Here is a 25,738-nt window from a genome sequence, read left to right on the forward strand (position 1 = left end):
AGGATTTAATCAATATTTTGCTTTTTTTTTAGTTATGAGCTCCATTATATTGTTAATAATTTAATAATAAAATGTGGCATTGATATTAATTTTATTCTTGCTCATCTATCACAGGCTTCAATGACCAAAGTTGTTTTTTTTTTTTTTTTTTTTTTTTGAGGAGGTATTATTTTGTTATATGGATTAGAAGGCATGATTAAGGCTAATTAAATAAATAATTTAAATTATAAAACTTTTTAAATTGTTATAACTGATGCTGTTTGCAAAGATTTATTATCCTTTGCTAATGATTATAATTATTTATCTATTGATGTTCATTATTTCATTAGTTTTATATAATTTGCTGTGACACATTAGGCAAAAAAAGTTTTCTTGCTTCCACTGACTTTTTTTGATAAACTTCTGTAATATTCACCAATATTACTGAATAGCATGCATAAATTCATGAATACCAAATACAGTAATAAAAAATGTTTAATAAATTATATATATAAAATTAAAGATACAGAATCTTTGTGCATTCTGAGATTTATTCAGAATTTTGAGTTCTTAATTTTTTTACGTAAATTTATTACATAAAAACTTCATTTATTACATAAAAACAAAAACATAACAAACGTTGTGATGCTATAGCTGACAGGTGCCATGACTACAGGGTTAAAGAATTTTCTTTACTATACTGAATAGGAAGTTTAGGTGCAAAAAAATAATTTGAAACTAACCAATAATTTGGATTAAGTGTTTTCGAACTATCCAAGCTCAACTGTATCCGTAAAAATGGCATACAGCATATTGATGGAAAGTGAAGTTAGTTTATAAGAGAGAGATCATTAGTTAACCTTACTTGATCCCTTTTGAAAAGTTTGAAAAGTTATGTAGGTATCTTCTTAAGAGGGTACTGCTCCAGATCTGGAAACAGTATTTCATAGTAGTGATGATTGATGATTCTATAGAGTTAATAGCTACATAGAAGAAAAGCAATCGCAAGAGCTGAGAAGAAATAATGCTTCTTCCCCCCCACCTTCTCCAATGCCGAGAAAGTAATATTGTAATTTTCTTATGCGATATCCCATTAAAGATCTGGATGTTGTTGATAATGAGCACAGAAGCAACATTTTTATTTATTTATTTATTTTTATTATTTTTTTTTTTTTGTGAGAAATGAGACAGGATTGAGCTTTAGGAAAATTAAAGCTAACTTAGTTTTCTGTTCCTCATTGTCAAATTATCTAGAGATAAAAATTTTAAGAAACTTCTGGATATTTGAGAAGTTTAGCCATGCCATTAGCTTTGTAGTTAGATGTTACCTGTGTGCATATCAGGGTTAGAAAGTGTGATACAGTGTATTATCATCAGAAAAGTTATATGTAAAATTTCTAATCAGTGGGGGGTGGCCATTAATATAAAGAAGGAAATGCATGGGTAAAAGAACAGAACTTTTGCAGAATTCTAACATTAATTGAGAAAATAGCACACATAGTGAACAGTTAAAGAGGAAGTTGGCTATCCATTTGCAAAATAGAAAGCAAAACTAATGATGAAAGCTTGCTTTGGACTATGCAGATGTGATCTTAGAAATACCAAGAATAATGCTTGAGTTTCTCAACTTTTCCATAGAATTTGACTACAGACAAGTAACATGTGCCAAAGTTACTACCAATGGATTAGCACTGACTGAATTCTTGTGTTGTGTGAACATAAAACTATTTTTAGACTAAAAAAACTGTGTGTAAAAATAAATGATAAAACAAATAGCATTGGATTGCTGCAAATGACTTTCCGTCTGTTGCAGAAAGATCTCAACATATATTGTAGCAAGATTTTATTAATATATATATATATATATATATATATATATATATTTTTTTTTTTTTTTTTTTTTCATTTTTTTAAAAATGACATCGTAAGGAAATATTGTTTATTTTATGATAGGATGCTAATATTTTCTCTAATAAGTACAGTAGAAACAAGGAGTCCTGCACTGCTCCTTATCATTTCAATCCACATTAATGTGGATTACCAAATGGCATTTAACTTCTATGTAAGATGCATTATGTTTCATGTCAGAGTGTAGTGAAAACTGCCAGAAATATACAGTGAGTAGCAAATTTAATGAATTGCAGTCTATGCAGATCAGACTGCAGGATCTGATCCCAAGGTGCAAAAACAAAATCTATACATCGTAAATGAATGTCTGAAGCTCACACCCTGGTTTTAGGATTTATGAATAAACAGAATTCTTATTACTCTCAACGTGCACATGATAGTCCATGGAAAGTGCAACATCATACTATTACTTACTTTGAAATTAAGGTAACAGTATAATGAGGTGTCATCGGTTTGTCTAATTAGGTCTTACATTTTTTGAAAATAAGCAGGAGAAGAATTTAGTAGCTGTGGCAGCTTTCAACCGTATTGAGTTTGGTACTCAGTATGGTTTAAACTTTAATTGCTCCTTAACATGTTTGCTTTGTTTGCTTGTATAACTAACTTCAATACAAGCAAAAAACAAAAATGCGTACCAATCTACAATCAAAAATGAATGATTGATGCTAATGGCCCAGAGTTCAATCAGTGTGCCAACAAGTTCAATCACTTGGTTTCATGTGCTTTTACTTTTACACCACTTGTATATTGACTACTTAAGCATGATCAGATGTAGTTAACATGTTAAACAAGTGGAAGTTAATTGGTTCTGTTCAAGACACTTTTCCATAGTACAGTGAAAACTCCAGATTTTGACTTTTGACTTTTGGCTCAATTTGTGGGAATGTTGAAGAGCCATATTTACTGTGCACATCTCTTGCCATGTGGGATTTTAAAATGAGATTTTGAGAAGAGATGGTTGCTATACCACAAAAGATACTACTACTATAGACAGGGAAAATACACTCCTTCATGCAAAAATGAAATCTAGTAATTTTTGCATTGAGAATATGATCCCTTTAAACAGGCAGCATTTTTAGTTACTGAAGTATAAAATGTGTCTGTACTTCCTGAAAAAAATGTTTTTCATAAAATTTTGTCAAAGTTGGCTTCATGGAAGTATTTAACTTTTTTCCAATACTTGGTAGTAAATTATATTTACCTTCGGTCTTTTTGGGGATATTAAATTATAATTATTTTTTACATAAAACAGGAGAAAATGCTTTTGACGGAAGACCACAGGAGGCATTGAATAGAGCATGTTGGGAAATGTTTTACCAAGATCATTAATACATGAGTTGGAAAAAAGTTTGAATGTTAGCAGGTCAGCTTTATCCTTGGTCAAAGTGACAACAGAACCATCTGGTTTTGACAGGTGGGAGCAGAGATGGGCAAAAGTTGCGGCCAATAGCTTTGGCAAGAGACCAGAATGCTCGGCTACCATTAGGGCAAGAAGCAAGTTTTCTACTCTTATCCCGTTAAAAATCTAGTTTGGACTGATTAATAACTGCTTTACAATTGTTGCGAGCTTTGGTGTAGGCAGAAAATGAAACTGAAGAATTGGAAACAAGCCAAATATGATATGCAACATTCTTCTTCTGAATGGCTTAACACATTTATTGGAAAACCAAGGTTTAGATAAAGGACGAGATTTTAAAGTGGAGTGTGGGATAAAGGATTCCATTCCTACAAGAATAATTTCACTGACATGATCTGAGCAAACGTTGACATCAGAAGTTTTGAAACAGTCCAAGGAAAAGAAGAAAAGAAATCTTGCAGGTCATCCCATTTTGCATTCTTGTAATGCCAAACAACATGAGGTTGGGTATAGCCATAAGATAATGACTCAATTGGAGAAGAGACGACCACCAAGTTGTGATCTGAGTTGCCTAAAGGACTACTCACTTCACCCGTGTACTTAGAAGGGTTGTTTGTGAGAAAAAGATAAAGCGCGTTGGCTGTATGGTTAGGATTGTTTGATATTCTTGTAAATGAGCAATCTTTGCAAGATCACTAGTAATTGCAAAAGCCTCAGCATCTCAACCAGCTGGGTCGGTGTGACTAGAAAACAGAAGCCTGCTGGAGTTGTGAACATTAAAATCACCAAGGAAATTTACCTCACTGTTAGGAAAGTTGGACTGGAGAAAGTCAAGTTGCAAAGAGAGGAAGTCTAAGAGCTCCAAATGATTAGTGGAATTTGCAGAACAGTAAAGACAACAGATGAATTTGACAGAATTGAGGTAGAGAGATTTTAAGCCAGAGAAGATCGAAAAGGAGATTCCAAATTACCAAGTCTCTGACAGGGAATTTCGGAACGGACTTATGCACAAGTACCACCTTTGAGGCGAAAGGAATCATACAGAGAATAATTTGGGAAACCGAGATGAGCAGTGGTTGAATCAACTGATAACTGAGATTCTGTCAGAAAAAGTACATGGGGTTTGGCAAACTGCAAGTGGAAATGGAGATCATTGAGATTAGAATTGAGAGCACATATATTTGTGAAATGAACTAGGAAGTGTTTGGAAGGTTTAGATCTTTTTGCAGATAAGCTTACTCTATTAGTTTGACAAATCATGGTGTATTCAATAGTAAGAAAAAGTGGTGGGGGGGGACATGCTGTATGAAGTAATATTTTTTGGATATGGCAATACCCAGATCCTTGACATAATGTGGCCTCTACAATGCCCCCTGCATACACATTACACGGACTTCCTCTAGTCACTATTTGCAGAGTAGAGGTAGCAAGATTATACAATAGATGATCCAGAAGCCTCCTAAAGAGTTACCAATAGGTTCAGTCTGGTGTACTAACTAGCGGCTGGCCTGTGAACACTGTTTTAGAGCTGTACCCTCGAAATGTAAGGAAGATTGGATCTTGCCATGATATCCATCATAACCTCAAAAGTCATCAGTCATACTGCATGATGGAAGAGATAGGGAAGAGTTGACCGGAACTCCGTAGCCGAGTGGTCAGGAGCGGGAGTGCAGTAACACACTCTCTTTGAGTAGACCAGGGTTCAAGCCCCTGACTGCTGAATACGGTCGATCTGCCAACCTGAAATGGACCAGTGTGGCAGATTATGGTCCATTTCTCTCAGAATGAATTGTTGAGGAGGCTTCCATCCTGCAGTGGGTTGATAATGGCTGCACTTTACCTTTTTTTTTTTTTTTTTTTTTTTTTTTTTTTTTAAGCTCTGGAGACTAAACATGGGTTCCACCACTTCAAGCCTCTAATAAGCAAAGTGGTGGTATTGCACCTGTTGATGAGAGTCATCTACCACCTAGTATTGCCTGGTAACATAGAGGAGTGGCATTCTGAAAGAAGAGGCAAATTACCTAGCTCAGCTACATGGAATTAGCAACTTAAAATACAGTTCTTTAGAGCAGTGGCTGGCTCCAAAGATTTAAAGACAGGAATAACTTGGTTTCGCGAAATGTTCGCGGCAAGTCTGGGTTAGTCGACAAAGAAAAGGCTACAGACTGGTTATGTTCTGTATGGTCCATTCTTGAAAAATATGAGGATATTTTTAATCTTGATGAGACAGGTTTATTTTATAATTTTCTACCAAACAAAACATTTGCTGTTCGAGGAGACTCTTGTCATAGTGGAAAGTTAAGTAAACAAAGACTCACTGCTGCTCTGTTATGCTGCAATAAGATGGCAATACAAACTATGTCCACTTGTGATTGGTAAGTTTTCCAAGCCAAGATGTTTTAAGGTAGTTAATGGACTTCCCTGTGACTATGTGGCCAATAGAATCCATATGCTTGGCTTACAGTGAAATCCATACGTGCTTGGCTTACAGTGAAATCCATACGTGCTTGGCTTATGATCAAAATTTTTCAGTCTTGGTTATCAAAAGTGGACAGAAGAATGGCTTCAGAAAAAAGGAACATATTTGATGATTCTAGATCATTGTACAACACATTCTGATGAGTTACTTAAGTTGACATATACGGTTGTTGTTTTTATCCTCCCATTTCCACCAGTTTTATGCAGCCACTGGATCAAGGCATTATTTATAACCACATGAGAGCATATAGAGCCTGTCTGATAAGCTACTTGATCCTCAACATAGGAGGGAGGGAACAATTTTACAGTTAAACTGGAATGTCTTGGATGCTATCCATAATCTTGTTATTGCTTGGGATAGTATAGCGTAATCAACTGCTTCAGAAAAAGTGGCTTTGGAGAAAATATCACCAAAAAACATAGTCCAGCAGATGAATGTGATAGCAGAATGGGGGAAGGAGCATTTGGATTTTGTTGGAGAATTTGAAGCATTTGGGAAGATGGATGATGAAGTTGTTACCACAGCAAAAGTAAAGCAGCACACACACTGCCATCTAAAAAAGTCTGGATTAGTCGACAAAACCGAAAAAAATATTGAGCGTAATAGAGAATGTGTTGGCCTGCCGTAATATTGATAAAGAAACAACTATTGCATTTTATAATGTCTGTGCTGTAGTTAAAAATGCATATAGGACAAAAACTGTGCAAAGAACATTGAATTCTTACTTTAAATTAGATTAATTTATCAAAAAGGTTAATGGATTGTATGTCTCCTCTTATATTAAGATTAATTCTTTTTACTGTGATACTAAAATATTGTATATATCAAAATATATACTGTACAAGATTTTCATTTCTATTAATTGCTTTTCTCTTAGTTTATCTTAAAAATAAAATAAAATCTATAAAAAGTGTGCTATTCCTATTACTGTATTGTTAGACAAAGCTTTTGTTTTTATTATTATTTTATTTTATTAATTTCAATTAATTAATTTTTTATTTTTTTTATATTATTATTTATTATTATTTTTAGACATATATAGTATGTGCCAAAAAAAAAAAGGTAAAATTTTGACACTTTTGGGGGACCTTGTTACTACCAACCTTGTTATTACAAAACGTTAAAATTTAGGTCCCTTAAACTTTGTATTAACGAGATTCGGCTATATGTTGACAGTGAATATGATTACTTCAGACTATTTTGTTAGTTAATATTAATTACTTTAATTCTTGTTAATTTCATATAGTGTAATTGTCTAGGTTGCTTTTAAGCACCATCCTGTGCTGTGATTCTGCACATAGTCATATAATTTTAATACAACCAATGCTTCCTAAGATTTACAAACTTACCTCCAGTCCTGCTTGGTTTGATACAGGAAAGTAAAGAACTAGAAAGTTACTTCCCCCATGAAGATGGACCTTTGTGTGGTGAATTGCCATTTCACTAAAATCCAGTCAAAACACTAAAACTAAGCCAGGAACTTGAAAAAAGACCTTTTATATTCCCGTCCCCATGATGAATGTAGCCAATTTCAGTAATTAAATGGCATAAGGAAGGTTGGGAAAATGCCTGGTATAGTCGTTACTTGACTTCATGATTGCTATACTAGGTAGTTATAAATGTTGTTATTCTATTCTGTGGTGTCTGTACTAGACAGTTTCCTGACATTTCTTATGTTCATTTTTCGTTTAATCTCTCAAATTGTTTAGCTGCAATCACTGTGAGGAAAGAAATCCAAAACCTCTTTGTTTGAGTTCTAACTTTTTTTAATTTTTAGTATTTTGATTGGATTTTAGTGGAATGACATTCCGCCATGCAAAGATGAACCTTCATGGCAATGTAAGTTTCTAATTAATTTTTAGTTCTTTTCTTTCTTGCATCAAACCAAGCTGAATTGTAGGTGAGTTCTGTAAAACATATGAAGCATTGTGTGTATTAAAATTAGATTAATAGTGTTACAAAACTTGAAGCTCCCAGCTGAGAAAAATTTGCCTCCACATATTCCTGATACTTTCCCTTTTATAAACAAAACATGCAAACATTTTATTATAGTACTGATTTTCATTATTGGTATTTCATATTATTTTTAAACTTTTCTGCATATATATGTATGTACGTCTTTACGTATACATTTTTAAAAGTCATTTCAAGTATATTTCAAATAACTTTAGAGTACCTTAAAAATCTTCCAGTAAGTGTTTTCATATTTTATTTGCATTCCTCAGTAATTGAGAAACAGTTTATAGTAGATGGCAGCATGCAAATAAATTTAAAATTATAAAAGCCAAAGTTCTCTGGAATTTAGATCCAAATGTTGATGAAATTGAATTAAATTGATACATAAATAACTCTAGGAGATAGTATTATATCAAAAAAAAGGAGCAAAGATGAGTTTTGTCAATTTTTTTTTTTCTTTTATGATTTTTAATAGTAGATTTTGCATTTAAAAAAGATTTTGATATTTGAAAAAAAAATTACTGTAATATTGAGCAAAGTCAAAATAAGATAAAAATTAATTTTTAAAAGTATTTATATACAATGTTGCAGCATTTTCAATCTTACAAATTTTATATGAAAACACTGTTCAGTGCCCAGACATGTTCAAGAAGCTTACTCTGGAAAAGGTTAATTATTTTCATAAGACTAATTTTATGTACTAAAGTATTTTGTGTAAATTATATCTTTTTTTTTTTTCCAGCTGGCAAACAAGTTAAAATATCATGATCCACATTTCACACAAGGTATTGGTGAACCAGAAGAACTTGGAGATCCTTTGTGGTTATTAAATCTGCACACTCATCTTCGTGCATATGTTGTAAGTTGTAATAATACTTTTATCATGATTCAAAAGGGTCTGTTATTTTACTGGTTAAGTTCTGCTTTGCTAATTTATATTATTTACTGGATATAGTGATTTAAATTAAAGTAGGTCTATAAATTTTTAAAAGTGTTACTTTTTTTTTTAAAATTCATATATGGTGTTTTGGATAAGGAATCTGTTTGTAAACAAAGGTCACAGCAGTTGAAGTGATACCAGAGGTCCAGGCTCAGATCTCATGAATTTTTTTTTTTTTTTTTTTATGCAAACCTCAAACACGAAAGGTATTAGAACCTATAGTACTTAGTACCGTGCTTGGGTTGGAGGTCGAGAAGACAAAAGAAGATATTTGTTGAACTTAAACTTCTGTAGACTGGACTTGAACTTCTGTAGACTGTAATTTTCAGGAAATATGTATGAAGGAAGGTTGTTCCAGAAAACGGCAGTTGGATGAATAAACGAGGAAGATGAAAAGTTGGTTCTGTGAGTTTGAAGTTGGAGAGTAAATGGATGTTCGTTGGTGGCGGCACGTGTTTGGACTGTTTTGAAAGAGAGAGAGTGGGAATTATAGAAGCCAATTCAGAAGAACAGTGCCCATGGAAGTATCTGTAGAAGAGGCATGCAGCAGAAACAGTAAGTCTATGAGACAGCGAGTGGAGAGACTCTGTTAGAGATGAATCATTAATTAACCTAACTGCCCTCTTCTGAATGGAGTCAAGAAGCCTGAGAGAGAGGTTTTGGGGGCACCACCCCAGATGTGGGAACAATATTCCATGGCAGGGTGGATTTGCAATTTATACAGAGTGAGCAGCTGTTTGGAAGAAAAGTAACGTCGAGAGCGAAAGAGAAAACCAAATTTTTAGATGCAGAGGAACGATCTGTGATTGAAAGAAATATGATTAGCACAATCTTCACATTATTCAAGATTGGCTTGCTGTTTTGAGCCTTAGAGAAGACAGCCTTCCACCGAAATTATTTGGTCTTTGTTTCAGGATTATGACAATAAACCTATAATTTGTCCAGTAAGGATGGAAGATGCAAAGTATGGTCCAGTAGAACATTGACTAAGATCCTGATATGCAAAAAATTACGTCTCTGTGACCATCACTGAGGATGTGAAGCACAAACTTGTCTGCAATGCTTCACTTTTCCATATCTTGTGTTAAAATTAATTGATGCATCCCATCCCACAAGAAACACTTGGGTTGGAGGTTGAGAAGACGAAAGAAGATATTTGTTGACATTGGACTTGAACTTCTGTAGACTGTAATTTTCAGGAAATATGTATGAAGGAAGGTTGTTCCAGAAAACGGCAGTTGAATGAATAAACGAGGAAGATGAAAAGTTGGTTCTGTGAGTTTGAAGTTGGACAGTAAATCGATGTTGGTTGGTGGCGGCACGTGTTCGGACTGTTTTGAAAGAGAGAACAGGAATTATAGAAGCCAATTCAGAAGAACAGTGCCCATGGAAGTATCTGTAGAAGAGGCATGCAGCAGAAACAGTACGTCTATGAGACAGCGAGTGGAGAGACTCTGTTAGAGATGAATCATTAATTAACCTAACTGCCCTCTTCTGAATGGAGTCAAGAAGCCTGAGAGAGGTTTTGGGGGCACTACCCCAGATGTGGGAACAATATTCCATGGCAGGGCGGATTTGCAATTTATACAGAGTGAGAAGCTGTATGGAAGAAAAGTAATGTCGAGAGCGAAAGAGAAAACCAAGTTTTTTAGATACAGAGGATGCAATATTTGTAATGTGCTTGTGCCAAGAGAGAAGTCAGGGTAATCCCCAAAAGAGATATATCATTTTGCCTAGAAATCGGAGTGTCACTAAAGATAAGCATAGGAGCAGAAGAATCCTTTTTGCGAGATAAGACTAGACTGAGTTTTAGAAGGGTTGAAATCAACTAAGTTGTCTTTGCCCCCACTGGAGAATTACTTTAAGATTGGCAATTTATGGAATTGGTAGCAGATTTTCAAGAAGTTGAAGCAGGGCAAGGTTTCTCAAAATGGAAAGTGGAATACAATGTGCTATTATCGGCAAAACTATGGATAGGATTTCCAGTCAATGGAAGAAGGTCATTAATATACAAGAGGAAAAGAGTGGGGAAAAGAAGTGAACCTGGGGGACACTGGCATTAGTGGAGAAGTTAGAAGACAGAGAGCCATCTGCCATCACCCTCAGTGAGCGATCAGAGTGAAAACTGGATAACCAATTACAAAAAATAGTTGGCAAACCATAAGATGGAAGCTTGATTAGAAGACCTTTATGCCAAACACGATCGAAAGCCTTTGAGATGTCAAGGGCAACTACTTGTGTTTCACTGAACCTTTCCATTGAATTAGTCCATAAATGGGTAACATAAGCCAGAATATCACCAGTGGATCAACACTGACGGAATCCATACTGGCGATCGTTGTTCAGACAGAAGGTTTCTAGGTAGTTTAAGAGTTGGCGGTTAATTGATTTCTCCATTACTTTAGAAAGAGTAGAAGTAATTGCAATGGGAGGGATTTGTCACCCTTTTTATGAACTGGTTGGATATGTGCAAATTTCCAAGCAGAAGGAAAAACACCTTTTGGAATAAGGAAGTAAAAAAAGGTGGAAAAAATAGGAGTAAGTTCAGGAGCACAGGTTTTGAGAACAAGTGGATAAATACCATCGGGACCTGGAGCTTTCTTAGCATCAAGATTCGTCAAAATCCTTCTGACATACTTTTGACGGAAGACCACAGGAGGCATTGAATGGAGCATGTTGGGAATGGTGTGAGGTGTTTTGCCAAGATCATTAATACATGAGTTGGAAGAAAAATGGGATGCTAGCATTTCAGCTTTATCCTTGGCTGAAGTGACAACAGAACCATCTGGTTTGTACAGAGGTGGGATCAGAGATGGGCAAAAGTTATGGCCAATAGCTTTGGAAAGAGACCAGAATGCTTGGCTACCATTAGGGCAAGAAGCAAGTTGTCTACTCTTAGCCTGTTCAAACTCTAGTTTGGACTAATTAATAATTGCTTTACAATTGATGTGAGCTTTGGTGTAGGCAGAAAATGAAAATGAAGAATTAGAAACAAGCCAATTACGATATACAACATTCTTCTCTCGAACAGCCTTAGCATATTTATTGGAAAACCAAGGTTTAGATAAAGGACGAGATTTTAAAGTGGAGTTTGGGATAAAGGATTCCATTCCTGCTAGAATAATTTCACTGACATGATCTGAGCAAACGTTGACATCACAAGTTTTGAAACAGTAATCCAACCAAGGAAAAGAAGAAAAGAAATCTTGCAGGTCGTCCCATTTAGCATTCTTGTAATGTTAAACAACACGAGGTTGTGAATAGCCATGAGATAAAGGCTCCCTTGGAGAAGAGACAATCACCAGGTTGTGATCTGAAGTGCCTAAAGACCTCTCACTTCGACCGTGTACTTAGAAGGGATCTTTGTGAGAAAAAGATCAAGTTCAAGCGTGTTGGCTGTATGATTAGGATTGTCCGGTATTCTTGTAGGTAAATGAACAATCTGTGCAAGGTCATTAGTAATTGCAAAAGCCTCAGCATCTCGACCAGCTGGGTCAGTGTGACTAGAAAACGGAAGCTAGCTGGATTTGTGAACATTAAAATCACCAAGAAAAATTACCTCAGTGTTAGGAAAGTTGGACTGGAGAAAGTCAAGTTGCAAAGAGAAGAAGTCAAAGAGCTCCAAGTGATTAGTTGGAGTTGGGAGAACGGTAGAGACAACAGATGAATTTGACACAATGAGGTAGAGAGGTTTTAAGCCAGAGAAGATCAAAGAGAGGAGATTCCAAATTGCCAAGTCTCTGACGGAGAATATCAGAATGGACATATGCATAAGTACCACCTTTGAGGCAAAAGGAATCATACAGCGAATAATTTGGGCATCTGAGATGAGCAGTAGTTGAATCAACCGATAACTGAGATTCTGTCAGAAAAAGTACATGGGGTTTGGCAGACTGCAAGTGGAAATGGACATCGTTGAGATTAGAATTGAGACCACGAATATTTGTGAAATGAATTAGGAAGTGAATACAGTTGGACAGACAACTTGAGTAGTTGAGACCCACTAATTTTCGTAAAATAGGACAAATGTCAATAATTTATTGTAATTTTTCCTTGTAGAGGATCTGCAATCTCATTATGGATTTAAAATCAACTTTGGATTTTTTTTTTTTTTTTTTTTTTTTGGAAAAGGGTAGGTTAGCCTATTTTTGGAAATTTTAGAGGAATATTAAATTTTAGGAATATTATATATTTTATTTTAAGGCAGAAGAATACTCTTACCTGAGGTTTTCTTCTGGAACAACTGCATCTGGGTGAGGTGTAATTTACTCCTAACCTTTGAAAAGAGGAATTTCAATGCATCAAAAAATTAGCCACAAAAAACATCATCATTCAAAAGGCTGACAAAGGCAACTCAATAGTATTAATAAACAAATCCGATTATGACAACAAATTGACAGACCTTCTACAAGATACAAACACATACCAGAAACTAGGCAAAAATCTTATCCCTACCATCAGATCAAAAATCGAAAAAGAACTAAAAAGATTGCACTCCGAAGAAAAGATTACCAGCAATTTGCATACAGACCTCTTAACCCATACTACTCATTCACCCTACATATTCGGAGTCACCAAGTTGCTTAAACCAGACAAACCATTGAGGCGTATGGTAAACTTCAAAAATACATCAACAGCAAACTTAGCAAAATTTATGGTTGACATACTAAAACCCCTAATGAATTATTCCAAATATCACATAAAAAACACGGAACACCTATTTTCGTCAATCAAAAATATAAAATTAGAACCCGATGACAAATTATATTCCTTCGATATAAAATCACTATACACAAATGTACACCCTCAAAAAGCTGTGAAGGCCACTCAAGACATGTTACGTAATGATCCCACACTTAAAAACAGAACAAAATTAGATATTTTGGTTATAACAATCTTACTAAATATACTGTTATCAGCGAATTATTTCACCCATGAAGGAGATTTTTACCAACAAGTATATGGGGTACCAGTAGGCGGTTCCATAAGTGGGCATCTCTCCGAATTTTACCTTCTGGAAATGGAAAACCACATCAAACCACTATCAGCAAATGGAACTTGCTCACTGTTTCTCAAGAAGAAATATCTCGGGAGTTAAGTGAAGAAAAAGTGATGCAAGCATGAAGTATTATGATTAAAAAAGATAACCTGATTCTTACTCATTCTTTTTGAAATTGACTTTCAGCATGATGCTTCTTCCACTCACAGTGAAAGCAAGTTATTTAAATGATAAATCTGGCCCTATATCCGAAATCCCATTTACTGGTCTATGTGCCAAAATAATGGTGACTCCCAAACTATATGTTGAGGAGATTCTGTCTGCCCCATCTGCAGGTCTAAATTACATGCTCAGTTGGATTGCACAGCTTCAACCCTCACCTGTCCTAATTGTAAACAAATTCTTCCTGCTTTTTTGTGTGAACCTACCAGAAGCTATATATGAAAGAAGAAATAATTGATGTACAGTGGTTGTATGAGTTTGTAAAACATTGGGGGGGGGAATAAACTAAAGCATAAAGTCATGTTCCTTCAAGCACTAAAACAAGTTATATTAAGCATGCCTGCTTGCTCGTATGCATATCTCACTTGAAGCTATGCATCAGTTACAACCCAGTAGATGTCTCAGTTTCACGCTGGATTTCTTTAGCTGACTAGGCTAAAATCATATTGTAAACTTCTCAGAAGCATACAGCCATTTATACTTGAAAACATGGAAAGTAGATGATACTTCAGAACATTATGACCCTTTGTTGGAGCTTTACGCCAGTGACACCATGGAATCAATCTGCTCCAATTTTTCTGAAAAGAATAAAATTAAAGAAAACCAAGAGAATCCCACTGCTCACAAAAAAACAAACAGATCATTCTCCAACAGATAAGACTAAGTGATCTATAAAATCATACAGCTGAACTATATAGCTGAATTATAGGGGGGGTGGATTCAGAAATATAAACTAAAGCATAAAGTCATGTTCCCTCAAGCACTTTTTTTTTTTTGTTAGTTGTTGGCGCATCGGCTTCTGTGGCCATAATGCACCTCCCAAAGTTTTTGCATTTTAGTCTGATCCAAGCCCGAGACGGGATTCGAACCCGCGACCTTTGGGTTGCCAGGCAGGCACTTTATCCACCTGGCTAGCTCGGTCGGCCTCAAGCACTAAAACAAACAAGTTACATTGGGCATGCCTGCTTGCTTGTATGCATATCTGACTTGAAGCTTGCATCAGTTACAAACAACCCAAGTAGATGTTTCAGTTTCACACTGGATTTCTTTAGCTGACTGGGCCAAAATCGTATTGTAAACTTCTCAGAACTATACATCCATTTATACTTGAAAACATGGAAAGTAGATGATACTTCAGAACATTATGACACTGTTTTGGAGCTTTATGCCAGTGACATCATGGAATCAATCTACCCCAATTTTTCTGAAAAGGATAAAATGAAAGAAAACTGAGAGAATCCCACCGCTCACAAAAAAACCCAAACAGATCATTCTCGCACAGCTAAGACCAAGTGATCTATAAAATCATAAAGCTGAACTATAGAGCCTACAAAGCAACTCTGATAAACTGAAAGATCTAATTTCTCACCTGAATCCATTGGCTATATACTTTCAGAAAACCTTTTAGTCATCTCATGCTTACGTCAAATTTCCAAATCATACACTCTGTAGGCAAGATAGAGATACAGAGTCCCCTGTTCATGGAGGAGTGGCAATCCTTACCTTCCAGACACATTACATTGCAAACATCTTTAGAAGTTGTGATATAAATGTCACTGACTCTTGCTTACATTCTATTCCCATATCCTTGCTTCCAATTCAATGCAATTCCCACCTCCTGTTTGTTTTTGTGGCGATTGCAATGGACATTATCCATCATGTGGATTGCCTACTGTGGATACAAGAGAACAATTAATTGAAGATTTTCTTAATGATCATGAATTGAAAATGGGCTGTTCAACTTATATTTACCTACCTACAAGTTCAAACAAGTGCAACCTCTGCAATAGACTTAACTTGTTCATTGTCTCTATTTACATGCATGGATTGCCAGTTTTAAGTGATCCACTTCACAGATGATGTCATCTGTTTGATTCAGACAGGTAACCACAATCGTTTAATGATGTACCACCTGGAATTTTAATTTATCTCCTTTTTTTTTTTTGACAGACAATGTCTAGCTTGAATTTGTTGATGATCATGAATACATACTAACTGCAGCAGACATCTCCATTCCAAAATCACACCTATGCAAACGTATATATTAGAACAATTGGTGGAATGCAGAGCATGCCAATGTTTGGAATCACTTATTAAAGTTCCCTTTCAGAAGAGGTTTCAAACACTGTTAATTTTGAAAACTGAAAGCCTTCCTTGACAGATCAGATGCAAAGCCAAACATAACTTTTAGATTGCCTTTGCTTCAACTAGTACCAAAAATACTGACCTATGAATCATCTGAAAAATAATACAAACACCAGATGGGAAATTGCTTTCCCCAATGGGTGTAATCTATCCTCTTCATCTGAAATTGCAAATGCCCTAGCAATCTTTTACTATCTATCTCTCGAGCTGTACATGTCTTCATTTTAATGCATCAAAGCAGATGCAGAAAAATATAAAGTGAACTTGTCATATCTTACTCTGCCTTATGACCAATCATTTACTTTGGTAGAATCATTGAACAGATCTCCAAATAGTGCAGCAGGGTCAGATGGTATCCATTACAGCATAATTAAACATTTATGTGAAAGAGACCTACACATCTTTTTGGTTTTCTATAACTGGATATTTTCAGAAAACACCTATCCCATCTCTTGGTGCCACTCCTTTATTTGTGCCATATCAAAACCAAGCAAGGATTCTTCGTTCGTCCAGAATTATAGGCCATTCTCACTTACTAGCTGTTTAAGCAAAATCTATCTTTGAAAGAATGGTTCTTGTGAGAATTAGCTGGTTTCTACACACACAAAATCTTCTAACTGACCATCAGTATGGTTTCCAGTTTACAGTTTTAGTATTAGACTTATAGTTGCCCAAGTGGTGGCTATATAGAAAAGAGGTAATAAATCTGCCTGGTTTCAACCCTTCTGTCACCAGTAATTCTGGGTGAATGTGGATCTTTACTACACTGACTCTGTACATATGAATGATAAAATTTCAAGTACTTCTTGTGTAATTATAATAATTCACAAAGCTGCATTTTTAAAAATTTAGTTTAAATAAATGTTCTGTTTATACACCAGTATGACCAATAGGTTAGAAGAGTTTACACTTATTCATTTCTACTAAGAATACAATCATGAATAATTTTTACAATCACTTGGGCTCGAAGTCTACTCAAATTTGTATGCTTCCTATACTGTCAGCTAATTCATATAATAAAAAATATTCAGTATCCTGATGTTATTAAACATTGAGTAGTATGTTTTTGTGCTACTCAAAATAGGAAATAATATAAAGATTTTGAATAGATTACTCAGCTTTCTTTTGTGTTTTTTACATAGGAGGGAAAAATTAAAACATCACTGGATTTCAATGGCATGGTTTCTGATGGGTCAGTTACTGCTGCTTCAGGCAGTGAAGGAAATGAAGGTATCACTGCATATACAGCTTTTGATACTGGAGGTAAGTTACAGTTAAATATCATTCATACTTAAATCTTTTATTATTTTATTATATTCTGAAATTAATTAAAAAATGTGCATTGTACTAAATTTGCAGTAGATTAGCTTTTTAAAGTTTGCCTATATGTAACAATATATTTTGTAGTACAGGTAGTTCCCACTTTGCCGGCACCTCCGTAGCCAGGTGGGAAGGAGCAGCAGTGCGTAGCACACGCTTCTTGATTAGACCGGGGTTCGAGCCCGTCACCACCAAATACGGAGGATGCGGAAAGGTCAGGGAATGACCACGCATATCCCGGAGCAGTATGGCCTTAGTTGCTAATGCTCCTAAAATCTAAATACCAAACCAAACCAACCAGTTCCCACTTTACGAGTTCCCGGGTTTACAAGTGTTTTTTTTTTTTTTTTCAAGTATCAACAAAATCGAAAATACAAACATTAATTGCAAAAAACGAATGTTAAACAATCATAAATATTGCATTTCAAACCACGCATGTAGCTATACAATACAGTCACAGAGTAAAACTCTGTGAATTACTGTACCCCACTTTACAATATTAATCCGTTCCAGACACACCATCGTAATGTGAACCCAATAACACATTGTTTTTTGCTAATTCGTTCCACAACCTCAGAAGTTGAAATTTTTTGCTATATGACTCTAAAAGGTCGTTTTTATAGTGTAAATTGTATTAGTTACCAATTCAAATCATTAAAATGCACTACACTTTCGTCGTTATCATATGTTCCATTATAAGATCCAATTTTTAACGCCTTTGTGATATTTTTCTAAAGCACATTTCTGGAGGTCACTACCATAAAACAATAAAAACAATTTTCATTTTAATTTTATTGGGCTTTTCTGTTACTACAAGCAGTTATAAATGGGTAGTAAACTAGATGTTATTGCATTTGCAAATATACCGATAGCTGGAATCGTGTTTTTTTTTTACGTTATTACAGTGAAATGTGTTTCCCCTTTACTGTAATCTTCAATCGTATAAAAAAACATAAATAAAATTTCAGAATCTTCATTTCATTCCCTTTTTTTTTTTTTATGCTTCGTAAACTTGTTACTCTGCACAAATCGTGTTAGTTGCAATTTGTGCGATTTGTTAAAAAAATGCTTATGCATTCTGTTGAAATAAAAGAGAAGATTATCTTGGAAACAAATGCCTCTTGAAGCATTTCTAAGAAAGACAACTCCTTGTGCAACAAACCGAGTGCCGAGCCAGTAATGAGTGATCAACAAGTGTACATTTAATTGATGATGATGACTTCCTGTACACATTGTACTCCCCAAATTCCATTTCTGCATTGCTTATATCTCATATGAGGAATGCAGAATCTGATTTTTGATCAACATCTCAAATTCATCAAATTTATTTACCAAACTCCTAGCATTGGTGTACATGCACCTGTTCTTAGCTACCCTAACACAGCCCATGTGTTTACTTGCTCCGCAGTGATTCCCAGCAGTGCAAGAATCACTTTTATCTCTGCCAGCAGCTACTGTTAGTCTGTTCCCCCCCCCCAAGCTATCCATATTCCGACCCACCTAACACTGCCTCAATAGCATCAGCAAATATTCTTGAACCCTTTTCTATTTAAGCGTATCCCATCCCTGTAGAAGGGATCTCTCTCCTGTTAACAAGCACAGACCAGGCTGAGAAAAATTCTACCCTTTGAGCCTCACACAATCTCTCCAGGGCCGAATTGATTGACAAGGCTCTCATCATGTACTCCCTTCTATCTCGTTTGGACAGAATTGCAGACACTTCAAGTTCAACCCTAACTCTACGGCTTTTTTTTTTTTTTTCTCAATGTAGACCTGTACTTGTTAAGTAATTCCGCTGGTCTCCTACTCTTAATATCATTAGTGCCAACATGCACAATATCTCGTTTTCTGCCCTTAAAAGATGATATCTTCTCTTCAACATCAACCTTTGCCACTAGTAGACATACCCTGGTCCTGTTCCATCTATCCTTTTTGCACAATATGTTCCTTGTTTCCCTGACAGTAGTCACCGACAACTACTAGTTCCTGTGGGACCAGCACATTCTGCCTTGGGGGTTGCTACTGTGTTATGTGATGTTCAAGTGCAAGCTGTGGCGTTGATGTTGGCAGCTGAGAGCTTGATGGGCCCCTCAATTTAGATCCTTCGAGGGCATCCACGCTGTCCTTCACGCTCTCGTATAGGCCCATTACAACGCTGAGTTGGCGCCCGATTTCCTCACACTCCTTACATCGTGCACACACACACACAAAGACATTCCCCTTGCCAATATCATGTCCTGTCCCTGATTTATCCACAAACATCAAACAAGCAGTACATTTCAAAAGGCTATGATTCAGAGGACAAATGTCCCCCTCAGTTCTCCCCTAAGCCACAGCACTCCCATTAGCTTGAGTCTTATGCTTTGCTGCTCTGGTCTGAGTCATGATTTCGATTCATTTTCAAATAAAATTTCAATTTCAATACAAAATTATAACCCCAACTTGTATCCCTTTTGCACATTATGTTCCCTATTTCCCTGACAACAACTAGTTTATAATGTACATATTTTGAAGGTTGACACTTTTTGTATGGGCCAGCAAATCATATTGTATTATAATGAGGGTTTTTGACTTCCCAGACATTGACTGGAACTTGGGGGTTGGTTCCTCGCACACTAACAAGACTTTTGTGGATTTATTGGATGATTGTTTTCTGCAGCAGCATGTTCGAGAGGCAACTAACGAGAGTAATACTCTTGATCTGGTTATCACCAGTGATTATTTGTGCCTTAAGAATTTGCAGATAAAGGAACCACTAGGTGGCTGTGATCACAGTGTACTGTTGTGGAATTTACTTAAAGATATAATTACCATCGGGGCTAAAGGGAAGTGCTTTTGTTTTCATAAAGGTGACTACAGCGATCTCAGACAGTTTTTAAATTCTGTACAGTGGGACCAACTGACGATGTTACCAACAGCAAATTCTAAATGAGAAGCATTCAAGGAATTAATCTTGTAAGCTACTAGGCTTTTCATACTGATTAAGAAATACTGTTCAAGGTTTAGGCCTAAATGGATGTCAGGCGAACTAATGAGACTCATGGCAGAGAAGAAATATATGCATGGGATGCATATAAGTTATCAGGTGACACAGAAGCCTATGGCAGATATTGTCTCTAATCAAGTTGCAAAGGAGATTAAGCAAGCGAAAGCAGATTACAAGAAATCTTTGGCAACAGATGTTAAGAAAAACAGCAAGGACTTCTTTACTTATATAAACTCTAGAAGGAAGGGGATGAATCAGGTTGGTCCATTTGATATAGATGGTTCAACTGTTTATGATCCTGATCAAATAGCTGACAGACTGAATGAGTATTTTGCATCTACATTCACACATGAGGAATTCTTTAGGGAAGTGAAGGACAGAAGCTTATTAAACTTTAACATGGAGCTTAATGATTTTGTAATAACTGGGAGAAAAATGGAGGCGAAATTGTTGAAGTTAAACATAAGAAAGGAACCTGGAATGGATGGGATCTATTCAGTTATATTAAAGAAGGGGGAAAGGAAGTAAGCAATCCCTTAGCCTTATTAATGAGATCATCCTTGGACCCAGGAGAAGTCCCGCGGATTGAAGATGTGCAAATGTATCTACAATTCACAAAGGGGATCCAAAGGTGCTTTAGAAAAATACCATGAAGGCATTCAAAATTGATTATTATAATCAAACATAGCAATAAACAGTGTTGGAGTTGGTTGGAGTCATCAGTGACTAAGGCCATATTACTCCATTTATACTTCTGTAAATTTTCTGTGGTTGATTTTCTGTTTGCTGAATGAAAAACTTAGTTTCCAGGATAAACAGTGAAAGCATAGTGCATTTTAATTTTAATTTGTGAAATTTGATTCTATAAAGCGTCTGATTCTAGTAATTATGGTAACTGGCACCTACTTATTTCAGGGCTTTACGATTGTTTTCGACCAGGCCACGTAGTCCTTCCTGTCAGCCAGTAGCAGCGTTTGTAAACATGTCTGCTATGTGTTTTGTTTTTGCATCCTTTAGTTAAAAGTGATTTTTGTGTTTTGCTTATTTGTCAAATTAGTTTTATTTAAATAAAACTAATTTGAAACTAAAAACTAATTTATAAAAATTACCTTTTAGAGAGATAAATAACTTAGTTATATAGTGAAAATTTCAACTTCCGAAGTCTTGTAACGAATTACTAAACAGTGTGTTGTGTTCACATTACGATATTTTAATGATGTGATGGTGTCTCTGGAACGGATTAACATCATAAAGCGGGGATCCACTGTACACAGCAGCAGCTGATTTTGGCACTAACCACACATGGTTTAAAACTGTCGATATATTTTCAATATACAGGATTTTTATTAATTTTGCAAATTGTACATTAGTCGTTTATACATTAGTAGAGGGCCTGTACTTACAAAATTAAACATTTTCACTGTAACTCAGTGCTATTGGTATGGGATTTGGACATGTGCTGTAGAGGTGGCACAGCCTGTGGCCACTGTGATCAAAGTGGCCAATCATTTAGTAATTGTCCATTTGCAAGTAATTCCTCTACATGTGTCAACTGCAAGGATATGAATGCTGCTGAACATTCACCTATAGATTATAATGTGTGAATCTGTACATTTGAACCTAGTTTTGGCATGCATTCTTAGCATGCACAAAGTGAACTTTATTTATAATTTTTGTTGAAATTCATTTTGCTCTTCAGAGGGCAACATTTTATAGTTAGATGAGAAAAAAACATACATGTGTAGCATATTTGTTCTACATGTGTTTCTTATCATGTTCATTGTTTTAGTGAGCTGTTGTTTACACTAATCATGTAGTTGACAATATCCACTCACTCAAATATGTCACTTTTACATTTACATTAATTGTAGTAAAAGTACATGGTACAGCCAATTTGCTTCTTGCTACAGATCAAATTATGCTGTATTAGAATATGAATGTGCTTATTGTTTATTTCATTTTTAATAATTTTCAAAAATAAAATTATTAAAATCATGGTTTATTGAAATTTATTTTACCTATGATTAATGCAAAGAATTGTGTTCAGCTTGTTTAACTGGAGCAGGCCTGGTATCATTTTTATTTCTTTTTCTATGAAACATCATAAAAATTGAAATGAACATTCTTTCATTACTAGCTTCTTATTGTTTTCATTTTTTATGAAGTGGTCATTAAGGGGGGAAAAAAGGAAAGAAAAAGATTTGAATTTGTTATTCTAAAAAGTGTTAAATCTATAGTGAACATGCATCTATTATACATCTTTTTTTCTTTTTTATTTCAGGCTATAATATGGCATCTCACAATAATGAGAATAACCATATATATTCCAACCAACAGTATCAGCAGCTGAATTATCAAAATTATTCATGGGGACAAGAAGGACAGATTAATACTGCAGCAACATTGAATACTCAGGAGGGACAAGGTATTATGATTAGCATTAGTCAGTGCTCAAATTGAGCCAGAATGTACTGGAACAATATTCCTGTTAATAATTGTTTTTTTTTTTTTTTTTTTTTTTTTGAAATTAGTTCAAAACATTATCTTTGACATAAAAAAAAAGTTTGTTTTTTAAAACATTAAATCATTGTCAATTAGAAGTTTGAGTGCATTCATAATTAATTGTCATCTGAACGTCAGAACCAGTTACGGCTGATGCATAATGTTTTCTTGGATAAATGCATGAGTAGAAATATATTTAATTTTCCCTTTTATGTTTTGTTACTGTCAAATATCAGTTATTATTTTCTTGTAGTTTGGGCACTAGTATTAGGAGATCCAAACAGATGCTTTCTTGTATCTTTTTGGTCTGCTAATATTAGTACTTAAATCAGCAACATTGCTTAAAAATCCAGCCTTGTATTATTATCATTACTACTATTATTATTATGTTTATGATTATTTGTTTTAGTGAAGGGAACATTATTTTAAAGAAACTGTGTTGACATAAATTGTTCCACCGAATTCTTTCTGGCAGCAGTCCTAAATTGAGTCTTTGAAATCATAAATTGATTACACAGTCTGTAGTATATAGATTCAAGGCAAGATGGACAATCCATGGCTCGTGCTGCCCACATTGACCTTCCAAAAAAAAAATTTATTGTTTAATCTTTATTTTTTATTTCACAATAAAAGTTTAAGTATTTTGTTACTCATTTGATATCTGATTCTCTCCCTCTCTCTCTCACACACACAATTTAGGATTCGGGACCATATCCATCCATGATCAATGATCTCCAAAATGTCCCTAATTATGGATACTTATAGCATGACAACAGTTTTTTTCCTAAAGTGAAATATGTAATGCCAAAAACAAAATAGAGGTGGACTAGGTAACCCTAGTCCACCTCCATAGCATATTAATTCCGAGAAATTTTATCAAGCTTGAAAATATTCTTGTAGAAATTTTATAGGTTCGGAAAATCTTTTCTGTGTATTCCAACGTATAAGTTTTTTAGTGCTTATATCAGCATATAAGCACTGAAAATGTCATCAAAAATTTTAAAGTAGACATATATACTGAGAATAAAATCTTAAACTTGAATTAAAGGTCAGAAAGAATTAATGGTGATATATTTATTGGTATTAATTTTATATATATATGACTAAGAACAAATTTTCAACACAAAATATGGGTAAACTTATATGCTAGAATGTATATTCCAGTAGATGACCAGGTTCCAGTAGCAGAAAAGCATGGGAATCTCTGTAAGAATAAAATTGGTGCATACTTGAATCGTGTCACTTAACTTGTTTGAAAATTTGAACAGGAGGCCATTGTAAAATGTCATAAACGGATCAACCAAAATTCTGCATATTACTAGGTTAAAATTAAAAAAAAGTAGTAAACCTAATAATTGCAAAATTCCAGGAGATTTCATATTTCCTGGACAAGTTTCACTGGAAGATCGAAGAGTGATCCTCTGTGGTTTTATTCTGGGAGAGGTTGGAGAGGTTGTCCATGAAAAGCATTTGACAGATAACACTCGCATGGGGGGGGAAGACGAGTCTGCAAATCACATTAATACAATATTTTATACCTTCTGTTAATTATGTTTTAAACCAACAGTGGCAGTTCCCAAAATATAGCAAAAGTGATTCTGGATCACCAGACAGGAGCCTGACTTTCTTTTTAATTTTTTGAAAGTACAGTGTTTTGGTTTTTTGAATTTTGTTTAAACAGTACCAGTATTTAATCTTTCTTTTTTTTTAAATGAATTGTAATACTTATTGTATGTACTTATTTTTTAATAAAAATTAAAAAGTCAAAATATGCTGTGTTTTACACCTTTTATTTTCAAAATATCAATTCTGCTGTCTTTCAAAAGAAAGTTATAGACATAAAATAGAAACATTGATCTCTTATTCTCTTTTTTGTTTTTTTAATTTATTTCTGCATATATTTCTATTTATTATATATATAAGTATTACTAAAAAATTAAAGAAAAAAAATGTATTCTCTGCTAAGGTTATTATTATATTAAAACCACTCTTATACTATGTGTTAATATAATATGATATTATATTAACAATATAATAAGCTACATTGTTAATATTAAATTAACAATATAGCTTATTAGACTGTTTCCCTACATTACTATACATTAATATGACATTTTGGGTATCTTACCCAAACCAAACTGTTGGCAGAACAGAAAAATAGAAAGTTACAAATTTGAAATTTTTTTTTTTTTAGAATATTACAATTAGCAATAATCACAGTTACCAATTTATAATTACAATTACCAATATTACCATTACAAATTTACAAATTATGGTTGTAAAGTATTAAACTTTTTTTAAGTTACCGTTACAATAGAAAACAGGAAAACTAAGATATTTACAAAGAGATTAAATTCATACCTTCTGACAGATTCCTCTTGCCAATGCTTCCAGAAACTGGTTGTGCATATCAGCAAGAGGCCTGCCAGCAGTTAATTTATAGGAGACAGATTAACTCCATTAGCCAATAGGATAGTGCCAAGTTTTTATCCTGGATCTGGGGTTCATGGAAGGCTGGAGTGACCTTTGCTCCCATACCCTTGACATCAGGGTTTGATTCTGTCAGCAGGTATGAATTTAATCTCTTTATAATTATCTTAGTTTTCCTGTTTTCTATTGTAATGGTAACTTAAATTTAATACTTTACAACCATAATATGTAAATTGTAATGGTAATATTGGTAACTGTGATGGTAATTGCAATACAGTAAAACCTGCTATTCTCAGGGGTTACGTTCCTGAGAAATGCCACAAATACTGAAAACGCAAATACTGAGTAATGGCTGCCATAGTAATATAAGGGTTCCATTCCAAAGTATGAATTATATAAGAAAAACTAGTCTAAAATTTTGTCTATGTATGTATTATATGTACCTACATAATATGACAATGTACATAGACAAACATACATAGTTAAATACAAGCATAAGGCATCGAAATGAAAAT

The 25,738-nt window shown here is 34.6% G+C and overlaps 1 protein-coding gene across 2 annotated transcripts in view; it reads left to right on the top strand.

The window, feature by feature from the left end:
• Sec16 (endoplasmic reticulum export factor secretory 16) overlaps nt 1-25,738 on the top strand; it is a 592,575-nt gene that overhangs the window by 341,950 nt on the left and 224,887 nt on the right. For both annotated transcript variants that reach the window (XM_090389538.1, XM_090389539.1), the window contains exons 24-26: nt 8,422-8,538; nt 17,128-17,248; nt 22,573-22,716. In XM_090389538.1, the coding sequence (XP_090245664.1) occupies nt 8,422-8,538; nt 17,128-17,248; nt 22,573-22,716 (382 nt within the window). The remainder of the gene's footprint in view (nt 1-8,421; nt 8,539-17,127; nt 17,249-22,572; nt 22,717-25,738) is intronic.

Source organism: Mastigoproctus giganteus, chromosome 2 (genome assembly GCF_048544385.1).
Source record: "Mastigoproctus giganteus isolate SK-2022 chromosome 2, ASM4854438v1, whole genome shotgun sequence".
Classification (NCBI taxonomy): domain Eukaryota; kingdom Metazoa; phylum Arthropoda; class Arachnida; order Uropygi; family Thelyphonidae; genus Mastigoproctus; species Mastigoproctus giganteus.